This window comes from Apis mellifera, linkage group LG11, assembly GCF_003254395.2.
Source record: "Apis mellifera strain DH4 linkage group LG11, Amel_HAv3.1, whole genome shotgun sequence".
Classification (NCBI taxonomy): Eukaryota; Metazoa; Arthropoda; class Insecta; order Hymenoptera; family Apidae; genus Apis; species Apis mellifera.
Genome location: NC_037648.1, coordinates 15,366,473 through 15,386,863, shown reverse-complemented (window position 1 = coordinate 15,386,863; position 20,391 = coordinate 15,366,473). Strand labels below are relative to the sequence as shown.

At 26.7% G+C, this 20,391-nt stretch overlaps 3 protein-coding genes and 1 long non-coding RNA gene across 18 annotated transcripts; 1 reads left to right on the top strand and 3 right to left on the bottom strand.

Moving 5' to 3' along the window:
• Positions 1–288: 288 nt before the first annotated feature.
• On the bottom strand, positions 289–6,639 carry LOC113219121. Of its 3 annotated transcripts, XM_026443931.1 has the most exons (6): positions 6,088–6,639; positions 3,300–4,072; positions 2,560–2,878; positions 2,242–2,488; positions 1,251–1,383; positions 289–817 (listed from the first exon to the last, which is right to left on the bottom strand). In XM_026443931.1, the coding sequence occupies exons 1-6, from the start codon at positions 6,093–6,095 to the stop codon at positions 801–803; spliced, it is 1,497 nt and encodes a 498-aa protein (XP_026299716.1). In that variant the 5' UTR covers positions 6,096–6,639; the 3' UTR covers positions 289–800. The 3 variants fall into 3 exon arrangements, with proteins under 3 accessions (XP_026299716.1, XP_026299718.1, XP_026299717.1); XM_026443933.1 differs by lacking the exons at positions 289–817; positions 1,251–1,383 and adding an exon at positions 1,394–1,651 and having other exon boundaries at positions 6,088–6,630; XM_026443932.1 differs by lacking the exons at positions 289–817; positions 1,251–1,383 and adding an exon at positions 1,733–2,039 and having other exon boundaries at positions 6,088–6,633.
• A 305-nt stretch (positions 6,640–6,944) lies between these two features.
• On the bottom strand, positions 6,945–10,432 carry LOC726964. Of its 3 annotated transcripts, none has more exons than XM_026443675.1 (6): positions 9,831–10,432; positions 8,166–8,345; positions 7,937–8,073; positions 7,710–7,851; positions 7,502–7,620; positions 6,945–7,370 (listed from the first exon to the last, which is right to left on the bottom strand). In XM_026443675.1, the coding sequence occupies exons 2-6, from the start codon at positions 8,317–8,319 to the stop codon at positions 6,945–6,947; spliced, it is 978 nt and encodes a 325-aa protein (XP_026299460.1). In that variant the 5' UTR covers positions 8,320–8,345; positions 9,831–10,432. The 3 variants fall into 3 exon arrangements, with proteins under 3 accessions (XP_026299460.1, XP_026299459.1, XP_026299458.1); XM_026443674.1 differs by lacking the exon at positions 9,831–10,432 and adding an exon at positions 9,096–9,141; XM_026443673.1 differs by lacking the exon at positions 9,831–10,432 and adding an exon at positions 8,573–8,692.
• Positions 8,080–11,447, top strand: LOC113219080. The gene is made up of 2 exons (XR_003305610.1): positions 8,080–8,334; positions 10,978–11,447. It is a non-coding gene; the product is annotated as an uncharacterized LOC113219080 (long non-coding RNA).
• On the bottom strand, positions 10,958–18,137 carry LOC409942 (interference hedgehog). Of its 11 annotated transcripts, none has more exons than XM_006566744.3 (9): positions 17,895–18,136; positions 17,076–17,781; positions 16,419–16,510; positions 14,775–14,855; positions 14,439–14,693; positions 13,320–14,312; positions 12,385–13,233; positions 12,183–12,308; positions 11,137–11,306 (listed from the first exon to the last, which is right to left on the bottom strand). In XM_006566744.3, exons 4-9 carry the CDS (start codon positions 14,842–14,844, stop codon positions 11,164–11,166), a joined length of 2,436 nt encoding a protein of 811 aa, XP_006566807.1. In that variant the 5' UTR covers positions 14,845–14,855; positions 16,419–16,510; positions 17,076–17,781; positions 17,895–18,136; the 3' UTR covers positions 11,137–11,163. The 11 variants fall into 11 exon arrangements, 9 of the variants coding, with proteins under 9 accessions (XP_006566810.1, XP_006566811.1, XP_006566812.1 ...); XM_006566745.3 differs by having other exon boundaries at positions 17,428–17,781; XM_006566747.3 differs by lacking the exons at positions 16,419–16,510; positions 17,076–17,781 and adding an exon at positions 10,958–11,132 and having other exon boundaries at positions 11,208–11,306; positions 17,895–18,137.
• Between the last annotated feature and the right edge of the window lie 2,254 nt (positions 18,138–20,391).

The window sequence follows — 20,391 nt, the reverse complement described above, 5'->3', positions numbered from 1 at the left end:
TTTTAAAAGAAAAACTTTTTGTTATATACAAAGAAGGAACAATTTGCTGTTCGCTTTGCTAGAAATTTCAAGTTTTATAGGGATTCTTTCTTGTAACAAAAAAGTCTTGCAGAAAAGAAAAATCTCTAGATTTTCTTCGATCTCATCGAAGACATCGAAAATAACGAATGCATTGGCAGAAAATGATCCTCCTTTCTTTTTCCTACTGGAATATATATTGAACCATGTAACACGTTAAAAATATCCAAAATATCTTCACTTGATTCCAATTATCTCATATGCACATACAATATACAAAGTTTATTTAAATCACAATTCACTTCCATCGAGTCGAACAACTGCTTCTCCACTTTCACTGGAATTATATTTTTTTTCTTCCGTAAATACACAGATATCTTCTTTTATCGATCACTTTCTGGATAAAATTGAATGATTCCCCCTATAATAATTAAAAATGAACGAGGCCACGACAATATCTCCGATTCATAGCAATTCAGCTTTGAATCCTGAAATCGTGCACCTCACATTTTGACAATGGCAATGAGCCATTTAATGTTCTATCCACCGTTGCTGACACTGGCCGACAGATCCCTTGGAAAGCAGTGCCACCGACTGACTAACCGCTATCACTGATTCCAACTGACTGATCCCTATTACCACGGCCAGTCGAATTACCACAGCTGACTGAAGAGATGTATTGGCTTACATTTTTACAAGTGAATACGACGACGAGAATAGAATATGATATTTATGAAAGTAAAAATTTCGTTTCGCTTTATCTTTTAAATTGGATTATTTCTCTATGCTTGTCGATGATCTGAGCAAGAAAAATTGAAATTGCATCAATGGAGGAGGATGAAAACTACTTAAAACTGTAAGTGTAAAATAAAAATTTAGAAAAAAAGTATATATTTGTAAAGAATTATAAAACAGTGTATAAAATTTATAAACGGTAATATTTGAATTGTTTTTTCCTTTCTACACAAGATAATGAATTATATCACTGATAGTATTTTTAAAATATTGATTTTTTTTAAAACATTAACTGAAGTGTTAATGAAAGGATTCTTGATAGAAAATTCATGAGATTATGATTGATTCAAACCAATCAAAAATTTAATTCAAAATAATCTTCAAGATATGAAGATAAATTTAATGAAATATTTAATTATTATAAATACAGGATTACTTTTTTTTAAAAGTCATTCAAAAATATATATTTAAAATTTTATAAACAAAAAAAACAATACCTATAAATGTTGCATTCCATTCTATGTTATATAGACATCGGCGGAATCCATACAATGAATTGATATACACAAAGTGAACGTATATACACGTGTATAACGAGTTTGTAAACAGGTTGATCCGTATGTTAAATGCCTGGGTTAATAAAGATAAGTATGCATGTTTGTATGTACACACAAAAGAAAAGATATGCATAACAGATTCCAATAGTTATATAAAAAATATTCCTCCGATTGTTACAGTCTTACGTGAATCAATCAATTCAATTAGAATTTGCAATCAAAAGATCGCTATAATGTAAGATTTTTAACAGTTATGTATATTTTCCCAAAAATAATAATTCGAAATCTTTATCTTCTTTTATATTAAAACAATTATTACTTTCTTAAGATAAATTTCAAAGCTACAAAAAGAAATAATTAAAAATAGAAAAATGAAACACTGTTCAAGAAACATAAAAGATAAATATAATAGATAAAACAAGTTTTTTTTCAGTTCATTAATATTTTATAAATAGGACACATTATTGAGATGAATTCTGTACCTTCTTGACGAATGAACAGTCTATTTGTTCGCAAAGTGGAGCGCAAGAAATATGACATTGCGCAAGATAAATTACGCGCTTGTTTGAGAGAAAACAATGTAACTTAACAGCGATATGACAAATTAAATATAGACTTTTTCTTTTGCTTTAACGTTGAAATATTAATATTTTTCAAATGGAAATACGTCAGAAAACATTCCTTTTGTATAAATTTTACTCATCGAATTTTCTCTCTTGCAATTTCTTTCTTAAAATAATAATTAAAATAGTCTTAGACTATCGACATTTAATTTAATAAATAAGTTTTTTTCAAAATAAATTATTGCGTAAAATAAAGAATTTGAATATAAATTTGTTTCTCGAAAATGATTGTTATGATCGTTCGTTTCTTAATTTTTTTATAAAAAGTTTACAACGAATAATAATATTTTTTTAATTCTAACACTTACTTTGGAAGATTTGACTGGTTGTAGTTCAACAACATCTGACTCATCTCCGCTAAGACTAGATGTAGTGGAACAATCTGAAATTTTTCGTATAGGTGGAATTTCCAAAAGATCAATTTTCGTCTTTTCTTGTAAATTTGAAGAACTTTCTGGTATATATTGTGTAAATTGTTGTGTATTGTGCTTGGAATAATAAGTTTCAGTGGAACCCAGGCAAGAATTTCTTCTATTTTCAGATTCATTGAAGTTTCTAAATAATATTTATGTTAATAAATTGTTAAACTCTAACACAAAAGGATAAAGGAATATAAAAATAAATACCTTATAACAGCATTCATAGAATCAAGGCACAAACAACAGGAGTCTGAATGTCTTCTACTACGACAGACTTGTAGGAACTGTGTATCCAAAGATTCACGGATTTCATCACAATCTAAGCAAGAGCAACTGCTTGCTTGGCTAGGAGTACTACTGATCCCTTCATATTTTTCAAGATCAAGATCATTTCTTTCTAGTTTTTCATCTAAATATGAATAATCAGAATAATCACTGACAACTACACTTGGTGTTCTCCAATATCTAAGTCTTCCATCATTATGATCTGATTCGTTTCCTTCTACCATATTTGAACCATCCCATCCTGGAAAAAGTTTTTCATAAATTTCAACTTATAATATATTCAATTTTTAAAAAATAATCTTTCTTCAATTTATAAATATAAAAATATATTTTGTATGAAAATTTTAGAAAATTCTCTTTAAAAATTCTTAGAATTTTAAATTTCATCTATAGAGATATTAGAAGTATATTAGTATTAAAAGAATTTATATATAGCAAAAAAAAAAAAATTTACATGTATTTCTATATTTTTGATAAAAGAATTTTAATTATATCCTTATTAAACAGGTCAATAAAACAAAAGATACGTAAGGCAAAAAAAAAAAGAAAAAGGACAATGATGTTGACATAGCATGCGTAATCAGGATTGTGTTTTCAACGAATTCTCCCCTCCTCTTTTAATGTACTAAAAAGAGCAACTAGTGGCATATCATCCTCCTCACCTTTTATTTGATCCTCGTCGCTCAACACAGCACTATCGGAACTATAGCATCTAGTAACACGTAGTTTGTGTCGTTTCTGTTGGTGCGTGGTCAGCGATATATCTTCGTCACTGGCCGCCGTCGAATCGAGACTCCAGCAACGGGCTATCGATCCTTTTCTTCGATCCGAATCCGTCTCAATACCTTCATCATTCGGCGGACTCTTACTTAAGGACCGCACTATCGGTATCCTAATTGTGTCAAATTCGTCGTACGTTTCGTTTTCCTCGACAGGATCAACGATATCCTCCTCAGCATTTTGTTCTTTCTTTGACTTCATCGTAATTTTGTTATTTCCAGCGTTTTTCTCATCGAATAATCGTTCTAAACCTTGCACTAAATCGCATAGTGATGAACCGGTGTTATTCTCAACCGCGTACTGATTCTCCACAATGCCGACGCGTCGTTTTCGTGTAATTTGCGTGTTCGAGGACAATGGGTCAATGGTTTGCTTCCGAGATGAGTCTTCTGTGATGATCGATACTTCTTTTCGCTTTTCACACAACTGTCTTTTTAACAGCTGTCTTAATTGTATCGCTCCAAATGCCAAGGAATGAACGTTATGTCGACCGTTTCGTCGAGAGGATATGCATTGTCCTCTCAACAACACTCGGTTGCGCGATATTCGATTTGAAATACGAGAGACACATCCCGCACTGATTCTGAACCAATCGCGGCTGCGGCGTTGATGATAGTAGAGGCCGCCATGTTCGATTCCACGAACCACGTGAGAGCTAGATGGAAGATGTAACTTGATCAACTGATCCGATTTGAATAATAGACCGCAATTCGACTTAAAAAAATTAATCTTCTGAACTAGTATCATTTTTTTCTTTGTTTCTTCTTTCATTTATAAACAAATTTTGAATATATAGAATCTCATTTTTATCATTATAGAATATATATACTAAATTCATAAACTTTGGAATATTTAGTTTTTCATTTAGCAAATTTTTCATTATATTCAATGTTGGTTTACAATCGATTTACGCTGATGACATCGTTTAATATAAATATTTGACTAAAATAAAAAAAAAATATAATTCGAAATTAAAAAATGTATAAATAATACGACTTGTTACAATTTTTTCATTTTTATAATAATTGCCTTTATAATATGTTTATGATTATAATATATTATAATCAATATGCTAATTGATTTGCACATATAAAAAATATTATTTGAATTATTATTATTATTAATTATATATTTATTATATTTTATATATTATATATTTATTTAATGACCTCATTTCATACATTGGAGACTATACATAAAAGTACAACAAACTACTTTTATACCTGTATTTTTCAAGCAATATAAATTTGTTTAATGTCATACCATCATAAACTCTTATCTAATCTCATAATTATACATTATATTTTTTTTATAAAATGATTTTATTTTGATATCTGTTGTTTATTTAGTTTTTCATTAATTTACAACAATAATAAACATAATAATTTAATATCTTTGATAATATAATATCAGATTATTAAATATTAATAATCTGATTATAATGAAATATTTTGTCAATAACATTTTTACAATGATATATTTATTTATGCACAAAAGTTATTTTTTAAAAAAAATAGATATCGCAGGAAGAATCAAAGAACAAATTAGGAAACAAAACAAAGGAACGTATATCCGGGTCGAAGAAATGTGAAGAGAAAGATGCACAGAAGACATGCCAGGGTTGCTTCTTGCTCTTTCGATTGACGTCACAAGTGCGTCATTGGAAGTAAAGAAACAAGAAAGTGCGATAATGATCACGATTGCATTGCAACAACCATCACGCATAGTGCTCGGTATCGTTTGATTCTTTCTCTTTCTCGACAATCGGTCCATTATCTCGTCAGTTCAAGTGCCCCTTGGCCACTTGAGCCTATCTGTGCTGCTACTGTGTTTCGTTCGACTCTGTGTTCATTCTACGAAGTAACCATGTACAGAATAATGAGCAGTGAATTTTTTTCTATCATTGTCTTCTTTTATCACCCACGTATTATTTTTTATAGATCAAGAATGACTGTTATTTACATATAATGATAAACGTTTACAAAAAAATAAGATTAAAATATAAAATCTGTAATATTTTTTTATTATTAAAAAAAATAAGATTTAACATGTGAGTAAAATTTTGAAGTCTGAAAAAGAATAGTAAAAAACAAAGAATAATTTCAATGTGTATTTTATATTTTTTTAATATAATTTATTATTATTGTAAAATAATATAAAATTATTATTGTAAAATAATAATCACCATTTAATCATAAATATTCATATTTTATATTTAATGAATGGCAATAATAGAATATTTATAAAAAGAAATGATAATAATAAAAAAAATATTTTTGATTTTTTATTTGCTTTTTTTAAAATAAAAAAACAATTTGTTAAAAAAATTCAGTGAAGAATATAGGATAATATTTTATTATTTTTATAAATCAAAGAAATCTAAAATATATTTTTGACAATTTTTTGCAAATTTGCAGAATTAATCCAAGGCTAACAATTCGTACCAATAAATAAACATATTATCATAATTTGTTCATATTAATTTTTCACAAATAATAGGATACAATTTGATAAATTTACAATCAAATTAAAAATGATTTTATAAGTACAGAATATCAAAAATTACTACATTCATTCATGCATAATCCATATTATTACATAGCATGCATACAATTTAAAATAAAAGATATATGTCATTATAAGTTTTTAATGTTATTATACAATTCTTACCTGTCCATTTTGATGTTATACTCTGCATTTTATTTGCGACTGATAACATAAAAATAATTAACAATTTTAATAAAAATTAGCGTAAAATTAATATAAAAATGCAACAGAAAATTTTTATGTATGAAAATCATTTTTCATAATTAATTTTGAACACATTTAGACCACAGAACAATCTAGCTTTTAAATTAAAATTTAAGTAAATCGATTGGATGTTATGAATGTTCATTGTTTTTGCTTCACGAATATTAATTTTTAATTGTAATAATTGAGAAAAGCTATATATGAAATAACTGTACGTCAATCGTAGCTGATGGCCGACTGAACTCAAGATTTGAACTTGACCACTCCGCGGTAACTACCTATATTTCAGTTCCTGTATAAAGAGAGGGGGATTTTATTGCATTAAAATCGGTCTCTAAAAGGGAAGCTTTTCACCTACAATTGACGCAAGAACCATTTTAACTATATTTTTTTTCTTTTTAATCTCTTTATTATGTCATTATATTTTTTCGAAATTGTTTTTATATTATTTCAGAGAAACCGAATTTCGGATTTTAATGACCATCATTAGAGAAAGATTTCTTTAACAAAATAATTTTTTAATTAGATGAGTTTATCATTAATTTCGTATAATAGGATATAATGGATATTAAAGATAAAAAAAATATAAGAAATAAATATGTAACATATAGATAATTATTTTTAATATCAATCATATAATATATGTATATATAATTTGTGGAATTTTTTAATCAGTTCACTTTATTTTTTTGTTCTATAAAATAATGGTTTTCTAAATAAATTTAAATAATATATTGTATTATATGATATTTATATATTTACAATTTTTTGTATTTTTATAATACTTCATAAAATTTAATATCTGGATTTTCAGTTGATTTTATAAATATTTGAGATTCTTTTTTATATTTTTTTGATTTGTAAGATTTTACCCATTTATCTAGTATTATTTCAGTTTTTAAATATTTGAAAGTAATTTCAATAGATGGCTTAGTAATTAGAATTGTTCCACTTTGAATGTTAGTTTTCAAAAACTTCCAAATTTTTGTATGTTCTAATTCTGAAACATAAAACTCAAATGGATTGTTCATAATGATTATATCACTCTTCTGTATTATATCAGGACACATCTCAATTCTTTTATTCACAATTTCAATACGATCATTCATATTATATTTATTTACTATATCACATTGTAATGAACAAAGTTCTTTATTCATTTCAACTCCAATGATTTTTTTGGCAGATGTAAATATGTGTGCCTATATAAAAAATAAGAATTTAAATAATTATAATATACTTACTTAATATATTTGTTTAATAACTAATTACTTATAATATACTTGTTTAATAAATATTTATTTCAACAAAAAAAAGAAAAAGAAATAATTACTCCATATAAAACAGCACCCAATCGAGATCCTATATCGAGTATAATTTTTTCTTTCAAACATGGTAAAATATGAAATATATACAACATATCAGATACTGACATGGAATGTGATATAATATCTAAAATCAAAATCATTTGATTTTAATCAAACAATAATTAAAAAAATATATATATGTATAATTAAAAAAAATAATTGATTTTTTCTTACTATATTGTTTTACATTAGTAGATCCACAGTCGGAACAATATAAATTATTCAATTCTCCCTTTTCTATAAGTTCATCTACTTCTTCATCATCATAAAGAAAAGCATCAATATGTTTTGTTGATTTATTATCACAGTCTGAATTCTGCAGAGTTATGGAACTTATGACATCTTTTGAAATATATAAAAAAATAAAAATATAAGTTTTATCTATTTTTAAAATAGCAGACCTCTCCAATTATTGGTGGTACAATGTGTTCTGATGGAAATATACCATCAAATGGTATTCTATTTTTGATATCAATAATAATTTTTTTTATTTCATTTAATTTTTTTTCCTGCAAACTACATTCTTTATGACAATTATCTAGAAAAAAATTTGGTTTGTATTCTCGTGTTTGTTATTCACTAATACCATGACTTATCATTGTATATATTGCATTAGTATGTTATATATACCATTTGAAACAGATTGAATCTTTATTTCTTGAGGTTTCCAATTATCAGCAATAAATGATAAAAATACTTGTTTATCGACCGTATTTAAGGAACGCATAATAGTTGTGAATATTTCTATAGCATTTTGAACAGACATGCTAGCATTCTTATCCATACAATACGTAAGTTGGTAAGTTGGATCTTAAAACAGTATAAAGATAAGAAAACTAATAACGTATTTACAGAATACTAATATATTCGTAGTATTTCCTTGGATTTTAGAGATTACACAAACACAAATTGATATAATAAAAATGTTGGTTATAAATAAGTTTGGTTATAAGTAATTGAAGTTTGTATTAAACGAAGTATTAAACAGAGCAATTGAATTTAGCGTTAGATGGAGATAAAGTGAGATAGATTTATACCATCATATAGATATCTCATTTTATGTCCATTTTCATCCGACGCAAACTTCACTAAATAAATCTTGATACTGATATTTTTTTTATTAACTTTTATTATTGTGATCTCTGAAATCAATCCCTCAAAGGTACTTTGTATAAATGAGTATTAATATATGTGGAATATCTTTGAATTGATTCTAAACAAATAAAAAAATCAATATACAAAAATATTGGTTGAATTTTATTAAGTAACAAAAATATATTTAATTTACATTAGATAAAGAGAATTTTAAATAAATACATGACGATATAATGAAGATAGAATGGAGACAGTCTCTTTTTCATCTCGCTTCATTTAATGCAAATTTGCTTATAATTTAAATAAATAAATCTTAATCGACAACTTTGTGTTTGTTTTTATCTTTACAATTAATCCGCCAAAGATATCTCACGAATATATTAATATTTTTTATATTTCGTTTTTTCATTTGTTTATTATCATGTGAAATTACTTGATAGATGTAAAATCTTGGTTAATACACACCTTTATTTTTATAATTATATATATCAGAATAACCAATCAGATTAATATTTTTTCCAATTGCCAAGTATATATAGTAATTTAATTGATTTTAATATCTTAATTAAAATAAATAAATTTTATAATGTTCTTGTATATTTGAATTTTACACTAGAAATAACTTACTAGAAATATCACTAAAATTCAAATTAAAATTAATTAATTCATGAATAATAAATGAAGTTTCTTTGACTTGAAATATGTAAAATAAATTCTATTTTTTATATTACAGAATATTTATTTAAAAAAAAAAAAGAAAAAAGAAAAAATTAAGTACAGAAAATGTTGATATGCATACATATATATGTATATATATATATAAATAATTAATCTTAATAGTAATTTCTAAAGGCAAGATGTAAGGCACAATATGCTTTTTTATAAAATTCGATTCTAGTATATACAAAAATTTGCTCTTATTTCCGCTTACAAAATCTTTTAACTTCACGAATTATTATGATTGTTCTTTTTAAAATAAAAAATTTAAATAAGTAACATTATACTAAAAAATATGTTATATAAAGTGTAAAAAATATTATATAAATATCTATTTACAAACTTTTACGATTCTCTTTTTTGATATCGAAATTTTTACTAATAGAAATTAATTTTTTTTTTTCATATAATTCTTAAACTTTTTGATTCATCGTAAAGCTTTATTACCGTCAGAAAATTAATATTGATTGCTAGAGAACTTACGATATCTAATTCGATGCTAGGAAAATACTGTTATTACAAGTTAAATCCTTGATATTATATAACAAAATACTGTTAGCAACGTATTATTTCTATTATTTTTAGCAGCAATTCATACGAGATTCGTTCTAACATAGAGAATGAATCTATTAAAATTATTATTTTATCAATTTCAACATCATGATGTAATGAATAAGTATAATACATATAATGCAATGTAACGATAATTTAAAAAAAAAAAAATTTGAATAAAATTTCATTCTATCGCAATTTAGCAAATCTAAAAATTTCAATAATATCAAATAATATTCTAAAGCATAATAAAATATAAAATATATAGCACAGCTGTCTTTTTTATCAGGCACAATCATTCGTCCTAAATTCAACGTAACTACTAATGGTATTTACAACATAAAATAATAAATGCTAATTAATTTAAATCAGGAAACAAACATAACTTATAAAAGCTGCCTGGATTAAAATTAATATAAAAATATGATAAATATCACGAAAATGAATATAATTCAATATAATTACGAAATTATGAATTTCCGGTGTACGTCTAATTAATTCCAAACTCACTAATTATCAGACTGTCAAATGGGTATATATATATATATATATATATATATATATATATATATATATATATATATATATATATAATAAGAAAGCGATAAAAATATAGAAATAAAAAAAAAAAACAAATCGAAAAAGATATTAGACAGGTACTTTGCAAATTTTAACCATTTCATGATCGATCACGAATTCCTTATTCTATCTTGAGCTTTAAAAAATCGCAATTTACCGTGCAATGGGAAAAATTGGATTCGTAGTGTACGATCGTTAGGCAAATACGTGTCTAACAATTTCGATCGAAATATTTGAGCATACCTATTATGACACCCTGTAAATGTCTTGAAATGGATTATTCATTGTAAATCTAACTGATGACTAAAGTTTCTTTAAAGTCTCACTAAAAAAAAATATCATTGCAGTATTAATGTTTGTACATCTTTGTCTTGATTCTTGTCACAACGGAAATATTGGTGTTCTTTATAAAAGTTTGATATATAACTTCTATATCCGAAAATATATATGGCCTGAGTATGAGGATTTTTCGAAACACATATAAAATGGTTGTTTGCAGAGAAGCTGTTCAGCAGTGATCCTCAGCAGCAAAGAGAGATCTCAGTCTATTGATCTTCACTGGTCAGTTCCAACAGTATCATTGTTATGGTTGTTGTTGCTGTTGTTTTGTCCGTTAAGAAACGAAGCCATTTCCATCTGCGACTGTTGTCCGGTCTGTTTAGAAACATTTCGCTTCTTTCAAATTTCACTCACAAAGAAGCATGGACATGTAGATAATATATAACGTACGTATGTGGTGTTCGGAAAATACAAAAGAAAAGCGGCTTCCAGAGAGAGTGCAGAGAATGTGCAAGTAGAATTTAAAGAACACGCGACCAATGGCTAAAGCTAGAAAAAACTAATCTTCTTAATATCGAGTAGTCTGAAAGCAGAAACACGTTAGTTGAATGTAGATATAGTCGCGTGCAAAAGGTAGGAAGAAAGAAAAAGACAAAAAATGCAAAAACTAACAAAGAAAATTTAAAAAAAGAAGAAAGAAAAAATTTATAGGAAGAATACAATGAAGCATAAAACAAAAAAAGATGCCATTTTTAAATAAAATGGCATATGTTTGTAGATCCATTACTCGATTCATTTCGAGTTTAATCATCTAAATAGCACTTAATCAGGCTTGATGATAATAATTGTCAAACAAATGCGCTATTCTCGATAATAACCTTGGGGAATATATAGATAGATATTGCGATTTAACATTTATGTCAATTTAACCATTATGTGGAAAAAATAGAAGCATGAACGAAAAGTTAAATATAAAATTTTTGATGAAAATAAAGCGTTTATATACATAGCCACTATATGAAGATATAAATTTCTATCGAAATTACCTCGTAAAAATATAAGTGTAAATTAAGAATTAAGTTTAGAAAAAATTATTATTTTTTTTAATTCTTAATCATTCTAGAATTTCATTTCAATTATTTTTTCAAAAATACTAAAAGCTAATAGAACACACATACGATGGTATAATCAACAATATAAATATTAATGAGATAAGAGTGGCTATATACGCTAAAATTGCAAAATTTTTATGCGTCTAATGTACTATTTTATTTGAATATAGAAACTGAATGACTGTAGACAAATCAGAAACTAGATTTAAAATGAGAAAGATATTTGATAAGAAATTTTCATTTCTTTTTTTAAATCTAGTTCCAAGTCATTCTTTTTCTTTGATAAAGCGGCAGTATTAATATTGCTACTTACAAATACCAACCTTAGGCTGTATTATATCTTCAGACGTATCAAGACCAGCAAGTGGATTTGAAGTTATATTTATTTTTGAATCGGTTACTCCACCATTCATTATTCTTCCATTTGTTATTGGTTTCCCTAAAATAAAAAATGAATATTCAATCTTTTATGTAGTTTATACTGTTTTTTGAGATATAATAATATTAAAATGTACCTTCACTTTGTGATGATTCTCGACTCTGTTTGTATTTTGTCCTTTTATATATTACTGCAACTGCAGTTAAACTACCTAGCAAGGTCGATCCTCCGAGAACTCCGCCAATTATGGCATACATATTCACATTTTTATCGTCTGCAGGTCTTACTCGACTATCTAATGTTAAATTACTACTATGATCATTTCGATTATTGTAATCATTATGTTCATTAACATTCAAAGATTTTTTTGTTTTTTGTCGAAGAATTTGAGAAAATTCTGAAGCAGCATCCACAGAAAAACTTTGCACTTTAAACTCGTATGTTGTATCTGGTTGCAAGTGAGAAATAGTTATATTGAAAGAATCTTTGCCCTCAACTGTAGTTTTTATGTAATCTCCAGCTGTAGTAGAGGCTCGATGATATACGTAAAAACCATCGATATTTGCCGATTTATCTGAATTTTGCCAAATGAGTAATACTTCATGCGGACCTAAAGCCTCAGTGTTCGTTAATAAAGGTATAGGCATTTTATTACTTTCGATTCCACCATCTTTGTTAAGATGAAAACGTACGGAATTTGGACTAAGTTTATTATCGTTATTTGAATAAACTGCAGCAATTCTAAATCGATAAGTATGATCAGGTTGTAAATCGGTTACTTCAAAAGCTCGTACATTATTCGGTATTTCTGAATTTGCAGTCATCCACTTGGCTTGTTTACCATTCATCTTTTGTCCAAGTTCCCGATATTGAACTTTAAAAAATTGAATCGGCAATCCTGTATTTTCAGGTACAGACCATCTAACCATTACGGATACATCTGAAAGTCTTGTGACATTTGGCTGATTCGGTGGTACTAATACCGCTAGAAATATATAAGACATGACATAAAAATGAAATAAATAATAATAATATATAGATAATAATGCATAAATGTATGTAACCAATTACCAGTGCCTTTATGTTTTCCTTCCTTACTTCTTCGTCTACCTCCTCCTCTAGTGTGTTTATGTTTTGAATTAGAAATTCCATAATCCTGTCTGATTTCTGTTGTTCCAATATGTTGTTTAGGATTTACTCTTAGCAAATTGCAACCAGAATGAGATCCATATTCGTTACTTGCGACACACTGGACAATACCAGCATGTTTTTTCTCAACTTCAGATATAAGAAGTGTGGAACCTTTGATTTCCACATTATCACTAGGTATCAAAGATTCTCCATTAATTAACCATTCAACTTTTGGTTGTGGTTCGCCAATCACTGCACAAGAAAGTTCTAATTCTCCACCTTCAGAGAATGTGGATGCTTTTGGCGGTTTAATTACTTTTGGAGCTTCCATGACTTTTAATATAATTACAGATTTAATAATATGTGCATTATTGCTACTCCACATACAATCATACTCTCCTCTATCTGATGGCTGAACATTAATTATCATTAAGCCTATCAAATTTTTTATAGAATTTGATGGTAATGGACTGCCTAATCTACTCCATGTAACAGAAGGTACTGGATAGCCAGCACCAAAACACTCTAATGTTATATTTTTGCCTCGTAAAACTTTGTATTCTGTTTGTGGTTGCTTAACAAAATATGGTGCTAAAAAACTAATGTTTTTATGTACATTTAAAATTGTTTTATAGTTACTTGAATATATTTGTGTAGTTATATAATTGCTAGCAGTGCAGTGATAAGATCCGCTATCTGATATTTTAGCATTCTCAATAATCATAGTTTTGCTACCAATTATATTAACATTTTGTATAAGATTATTGTTTTTATAAAACTGAACTATTGCTTCTGGTGCAGAATAAGGTACAGGACAAGTGATAGGTACAACATTTCCTGCTGGAACATTTATAATAACATCACTTTTATCAGAAAACTTGTGTAGTGTAGCTAATGTTAATCTTGCTGGATCAGAAGCTAAACCACTTGAACCTAGAAACATTAAATGTAGTTAGTTTATATATACTTTTAACTTATTGAAAATAAGATCTTAAGATAGAATATATAAAAATAAGATAGAAATAATCTTAAGAGATTAGATAAAATATAAAATATTACCATAAAAAGCTATACAACGATAATCTCCGGCTTTCGATTCATTATCAAATTTTACCACATGCCTAGATGTTTTGCCACCATTACTAATTGTGTGAAAAATTGGCAACCACTTATCCGAATTCAATGGTCTATGGCGCCAAGAAAAACGTTCTGCGCCAAGATTCAAATTACATTCAAAATTCACGTCATCGCCTATTGGTGCATCCAATGGTTGTGGATGTCTGATAAAAGACATGCCTAACTCCTGTCTTTGCCCTGTAAATGTTAATTGTAACATATTAATATATCTTTAATGTATTTATATGTAATATATTCAAAATAAGGAAAAAAACTTACCATATACAAGACTGGCTAAGACGTAAAATAAAATCGTAACAATGCCACATAGAAAGGGCACAGATCGCATCTTGACACATTCTATAAGCAAGAAAAACAGAAATTCATTGTATTAGTTATCGAATTCTTTTTCAATTCAGTTTTTTTTCTCTTTTAAAAAGAAAAAAAGAGAATTTTTAAAAATTCAAGGCAACAAGAAAGAAAGAGAAAGAGAGAACACTAAAATTAATGCCACTCAACTACGTTTAAGTTTAGAACGTGGCGAGTTCACGTGGAAATAGAACGCATTCATTCTAGTTTTGATCATGGCTCGTCATTTCGGCACAAATGCGCGCCTTCTATCCTCACTCTATCAAATGGGTCGCGCATTCCACTCTCAATAAAACACGATATAATATAATTTGCATTAGTTTTTAAAATATAATATAAAAACTTTTGTTAATAGTTTTATTAAATTTCCAAAGATTAATGAAAATTATTGATTATGAATTATGAAACCTGTAATTTTTTAAAAAATTCAAAGTAAAAGAAACAATTTTTCGATTTTTGTTTATTTATTAGTAATTATATTTAATATATAATTATATTTTCGATATTACACATAAATGATAATATTTGTATAATTATAGATATAATTGTATCTTGTGTATGCATAAAATAAATTTTCTTTTATATCTTCAAATTGAATGTGAAAAGAATTTTAAAAATGTGTAATGATGCATGATGACAAGTAAAGCGAACAAAGGTGTCACAATGACAATATGAAATTGACCATATACGGTGCTGAAAATCATCGTGCACCGTTTTCCACCCACGTGCGAACGGCTGCCGTCATAAATGACGATCAGAAAACCGTGCTAACACGTCGAAAGAACGGAAATTATTTGTTGGCTAACATATACACATTAAGTGTAGGTAGATCCATTCATGAATTACACCCTACCATACGCCTACATGACAGTTTAATGCATTGGTATTAATAGAGATTTTTTTTTTTGTTTCACAGATTTCTTAATGTTTGTTTAATAAGAAAATATTATCTAGTAAATATGACATGAGGATACAATAAAATCTCAAAAGTATTTTTAAAAAATTTAATTTCTGTGATATTTTTGTGAATTAGATCAATACTATTTTTAAAGCATTTTAAACATATTATAAAATAAATTAATTTTATGAATTTTAATTTTACAAATTTCATTTTACAAAAGTTTCCATTAGCTTTCATTATGAAGAAACGAATTTATTCGAGAAATCGTTCATAGGATTCGCGGTTAGAGAAGAAGGCATTATTTTTCATTGGGAGTCCAAATTGCAGAGACAAAAAAATATGCGTTCAATCCATTGACAAGATAGTTGAACATGTTTTATACACGGTAGAACTCTTAACTTCTGGTTAAATGGTAGCATAAATGCCGGTGGTATGTAACAGGTGAGAAGGGTTCCAAAGAGGCTGGTTTCCGACGTTGCCTCTCATAAAAATAAAGAACTCGAATTCCAAAGCAGTGGTTGTCAAGTTCTTATGCCCCACGCGCGCCACACGATTCTTCATATACCTAACCTTATAGACAAGTAAATGCTACCCAAATTACGCACACACAACACATATATAAATATACCATTATATAGTTAAAAAAGAATTACTTTTTTATTTCTACAACTTGATGTTGATCCAGAGAACCTCAATTCCTGAAATTCTTTTTTCTATCTTTGATTCTCCGACTGACTGAAACTTCCTATATAATTGGAAGAATTATAAGAAATATAAGAATTGAATTTCATTTTCATAATCTTACGTTTTCACTACTATTAATCAAAATACAAAAAATTTTAAATAATTAAATTCTTTTGCGCTTTAAAAAAATAAAGTGTTTTGTTTGCAGCGCATTTTTTGAAATTATAATTTACTTAAAATAAAAGATATGTTTTTCACTTTTCTTTTTCCCTTTCAATATTTTTTACATAAAATTATCGTAAAAAAATTTAAAAATTAAATGAAAATGATACAAATGATACAAATTTTATAAAAAATATATTTTAAAATAAAATAATTAATATAATAAAATAACATTTAAAAAAAGTTTATGTATATTTTTTAAGTTTTTTTTATCATTCATTTACTATATAAACTTACTATATAAACTAGTACAGATATATAATTTAATATTTTTAATATATAATAGTTTTGAAATTATATTATAAGATAGGGTTGAAATTCTAATTATTCTTTATACAAACTATGGTATCCTATTACACATAATAAACAGGAACGACAAGATAAAGTTCCATTTGATTAAATACATTTGACAAGTGTCCTTATATGCCGATGATCATCCTTTTCGTTGATTGTCGATTAATCACGTGAACTTTTATTCTTCACACATCATCATGTTTCATCTCGATACAAGATATATGACTAACTTTACTTTCCTGCTCAGCATAACGATAGCTTAGTAAAACGAGCAACGAATATTTAGCCGTATATGTGTCATACGCTATTTTAATCTACTTCCCATAACTAGTACTTATCCAAATATTAACACTTTATTTTTATACTTATATTATTCTCATTTTATATTTATTAATTAAATAATAATATTTGTAAAATATTTGTAAGTTTTCTCTCAATAACATTATTATTATACTGATGTACCCGGTTCACTTTAATGAGCTTCATCGGGAAGTTGACAATTCGACCGCATTACTACGCGTATCAAAATGCGTATAAGACTTTAATCAAAAAGTACGTAATGTGTATACTTTATTAGAACGCAGGCGCAATAAGTAGCGCGGTATTATCCGAACGAGTATTTTTTCAAGTGTCAATAATTCAAATAATTAGAATTATAACATAATCATTGTTATTATACATTTTAACAATTTATTATCCATCATATTCAAATTTCACCAAAAATATTGATGGCTCACCCCTTCCGGCAGATGATCTTTTACAACGATATTTCAAGAAAAGTTTTCAATGATAATTTTCATTGGATTTATATTTTTACTAAAAATCACGAAAATATGAAAAAAATATCGTGAGAAACAGAGAAATAAGAAAAAGACAAAGATCAATGACATGAAAGAAGAAAACAATATAATCATGCTTGGTATACTCACCCTTTTTCCTTCGATCCAGCCGTACGATCTATTTGTTCCAGATCTTTGACTTTCCCGTGAATCGATCACAATCTTTCTTATAGGATAGAAATAATAAATCTGTTAATAATTTTTAGCAAATTGTTTCATTTTTTCACAAGAATTGTTGTAAGTTTCAATAGGATCAATCTCTCATAGAACACGACGCTTGGCGTCCACCAGCACACTGGAATGCAGACCGACAGGTTTTGAACCGCGATAAAGTATAGTAACGACGTGTCTCAATCTAGGTACTCGTGAGCAGGTTGGCATCGCTATATTATCACGTGATTGAATTCTATTTAAAATGTTATAAACTATAAATTTAATTTAAAAAATTATATTTTGTAAAATTCTCAAATATTTAGTAAAACATAAAATTTTAATTTTACATCCATTTAAATCAATTTCACATTTATTCTAAAAGAAATGTTTCACTCTAGATTCAGATATCTTATGCGAAACATCATGCACCATATCAGCGCCATCTTTAAAATTTTAAACGCGCCAATTATGATTACATAAATAAATATTACACTTTTTTATCATCAAAAAAAGTATTGTTAAGTTAGACATAAATAATTTAAGAGTTTAAATATAGAAATATATATTAATATATTGTATTCAAAGTAACATTAATTAACAACAATTGATCTTTATGATATACTTTTTTTACACTTTTATGATCAATAATTTTGTATCTATATATATATATATATATATATATATATGTATATATCTATATATATATATATATAGATAGTACATATCATAATATATCTCGAAAAGGATGCACATTTAAATAATGAAATCTTTTCACATTTAATTTTTTCACATTTTTTTTTTCATTAATAAAGTTCTATTTCAGTTACAATCTAAAATATTAAATACTTTTCTCAATGTAATCTAAAATATTAAATATTTTACTCAATTATGTAAGCAAGGTCAAAAACTTAACAAACATTTTACAATGTATTCCATTTAAAATGAGTAATAATTATATTAATAATAATAATCATAATATAATTAATAATAGTAATAATAATAATATTACATATAATAATAATATTACATATTACGCCAACAAAAATTCATACAATATACAACTTGTAGATATACATATAAATAAACATCTATTCCTCAAAATAAATGATTTCTGCGTTTGGCACGATGTCATGTAATGGAGATAAATTAAACACCATATTAGAATTTGATTGTCCGTGGATAGTTGTAACGCAATGAAATATAATTTGCTTTTTATACTTAATATTTTTTTTCTTTTCTTTCTGGTGTTCAAGTTCTTAATGATATTTTTTTATTTATGCCAGCCGGTCTCATATAATAGGAAATAGGATTTAATGTTGTGTTAAATAATAATTTATATGCATTTAAAAATTACACAGACAAAATAATAGTTTCATTACAATATATGTTACAATAATACTTCATTAAAAAAATACTCTGTATGTTAACTATCTTGTACAATTAGTGTTAATTTATAATTTTTATACTTATTTCTCTCTATACAAACACGCGATATAACATTGATTTGTAGATGAATATTTTTTGTATGGACCAGCTGACTAACGAGTATTTTGTCCGATGTCAGGATTTACTGGTATATATTGCTTTATGTTGCACTTGCTAATCGATCACTCTAATTTGTAATGCATTGATTAGCTACTATTATTATAAATGGCATCCCACCCCCTAATTGATTAGAATAAACTACATGGAAGAACAGATCTTCAGTCATAGCAAACAAAAGCTAGACTAAAAATTTCAACAAATAGAGTGAAAACTGTGATATTACTTTCAATATATATATAATATTTATCATATATTGCTAATTTAAAGATGCCAGTTTTTCTATCTAAATCAGAATGTTTAGGTGTCAGCAAGAATGCCAATTAATAATATCAGAAAAGTGTTGCAAACACTTTCTCTTTCTTTCTCTTTCTCTCTCCCTCTAAACAATAAAACTTATAAAGCTCTAAAACTTCTGTTTCACCAAAATATAATTAACAACAATAACAACAACAAGGTGTGTTCACTTTTGCAATAATATCACAGACAATAGAAAACATAAAGTCTACAAAAAACTGGTCTTGCTCGTGCGTATACAAATTTCGAAAAAAAATGCCCGATACCGAACACAGGCATGTTTATTTCTCTAAAACATATTTAATATAATATATATGTATATTATAAATACGTATATGCTAAATATATAGAATAGTTTTACATTTACGTGAAATGTATATATTTCTCTCAAAAATTGAAATTTCTTAAATCGTGTATAAATATGGCATTCTTCCTTGCACCCTTTATTTTAAATTTTTTTCCTTTATAGCTATAATCATACGAAATATTTTGGCAGCGCGCCTTACTGATTTTTTTTTTTTTTTAAATTTATTGTATCTATTTTCTTTTTTTTGTTTTCTCTATTTTTTTCTTTACATTAATAATATCTCACAGT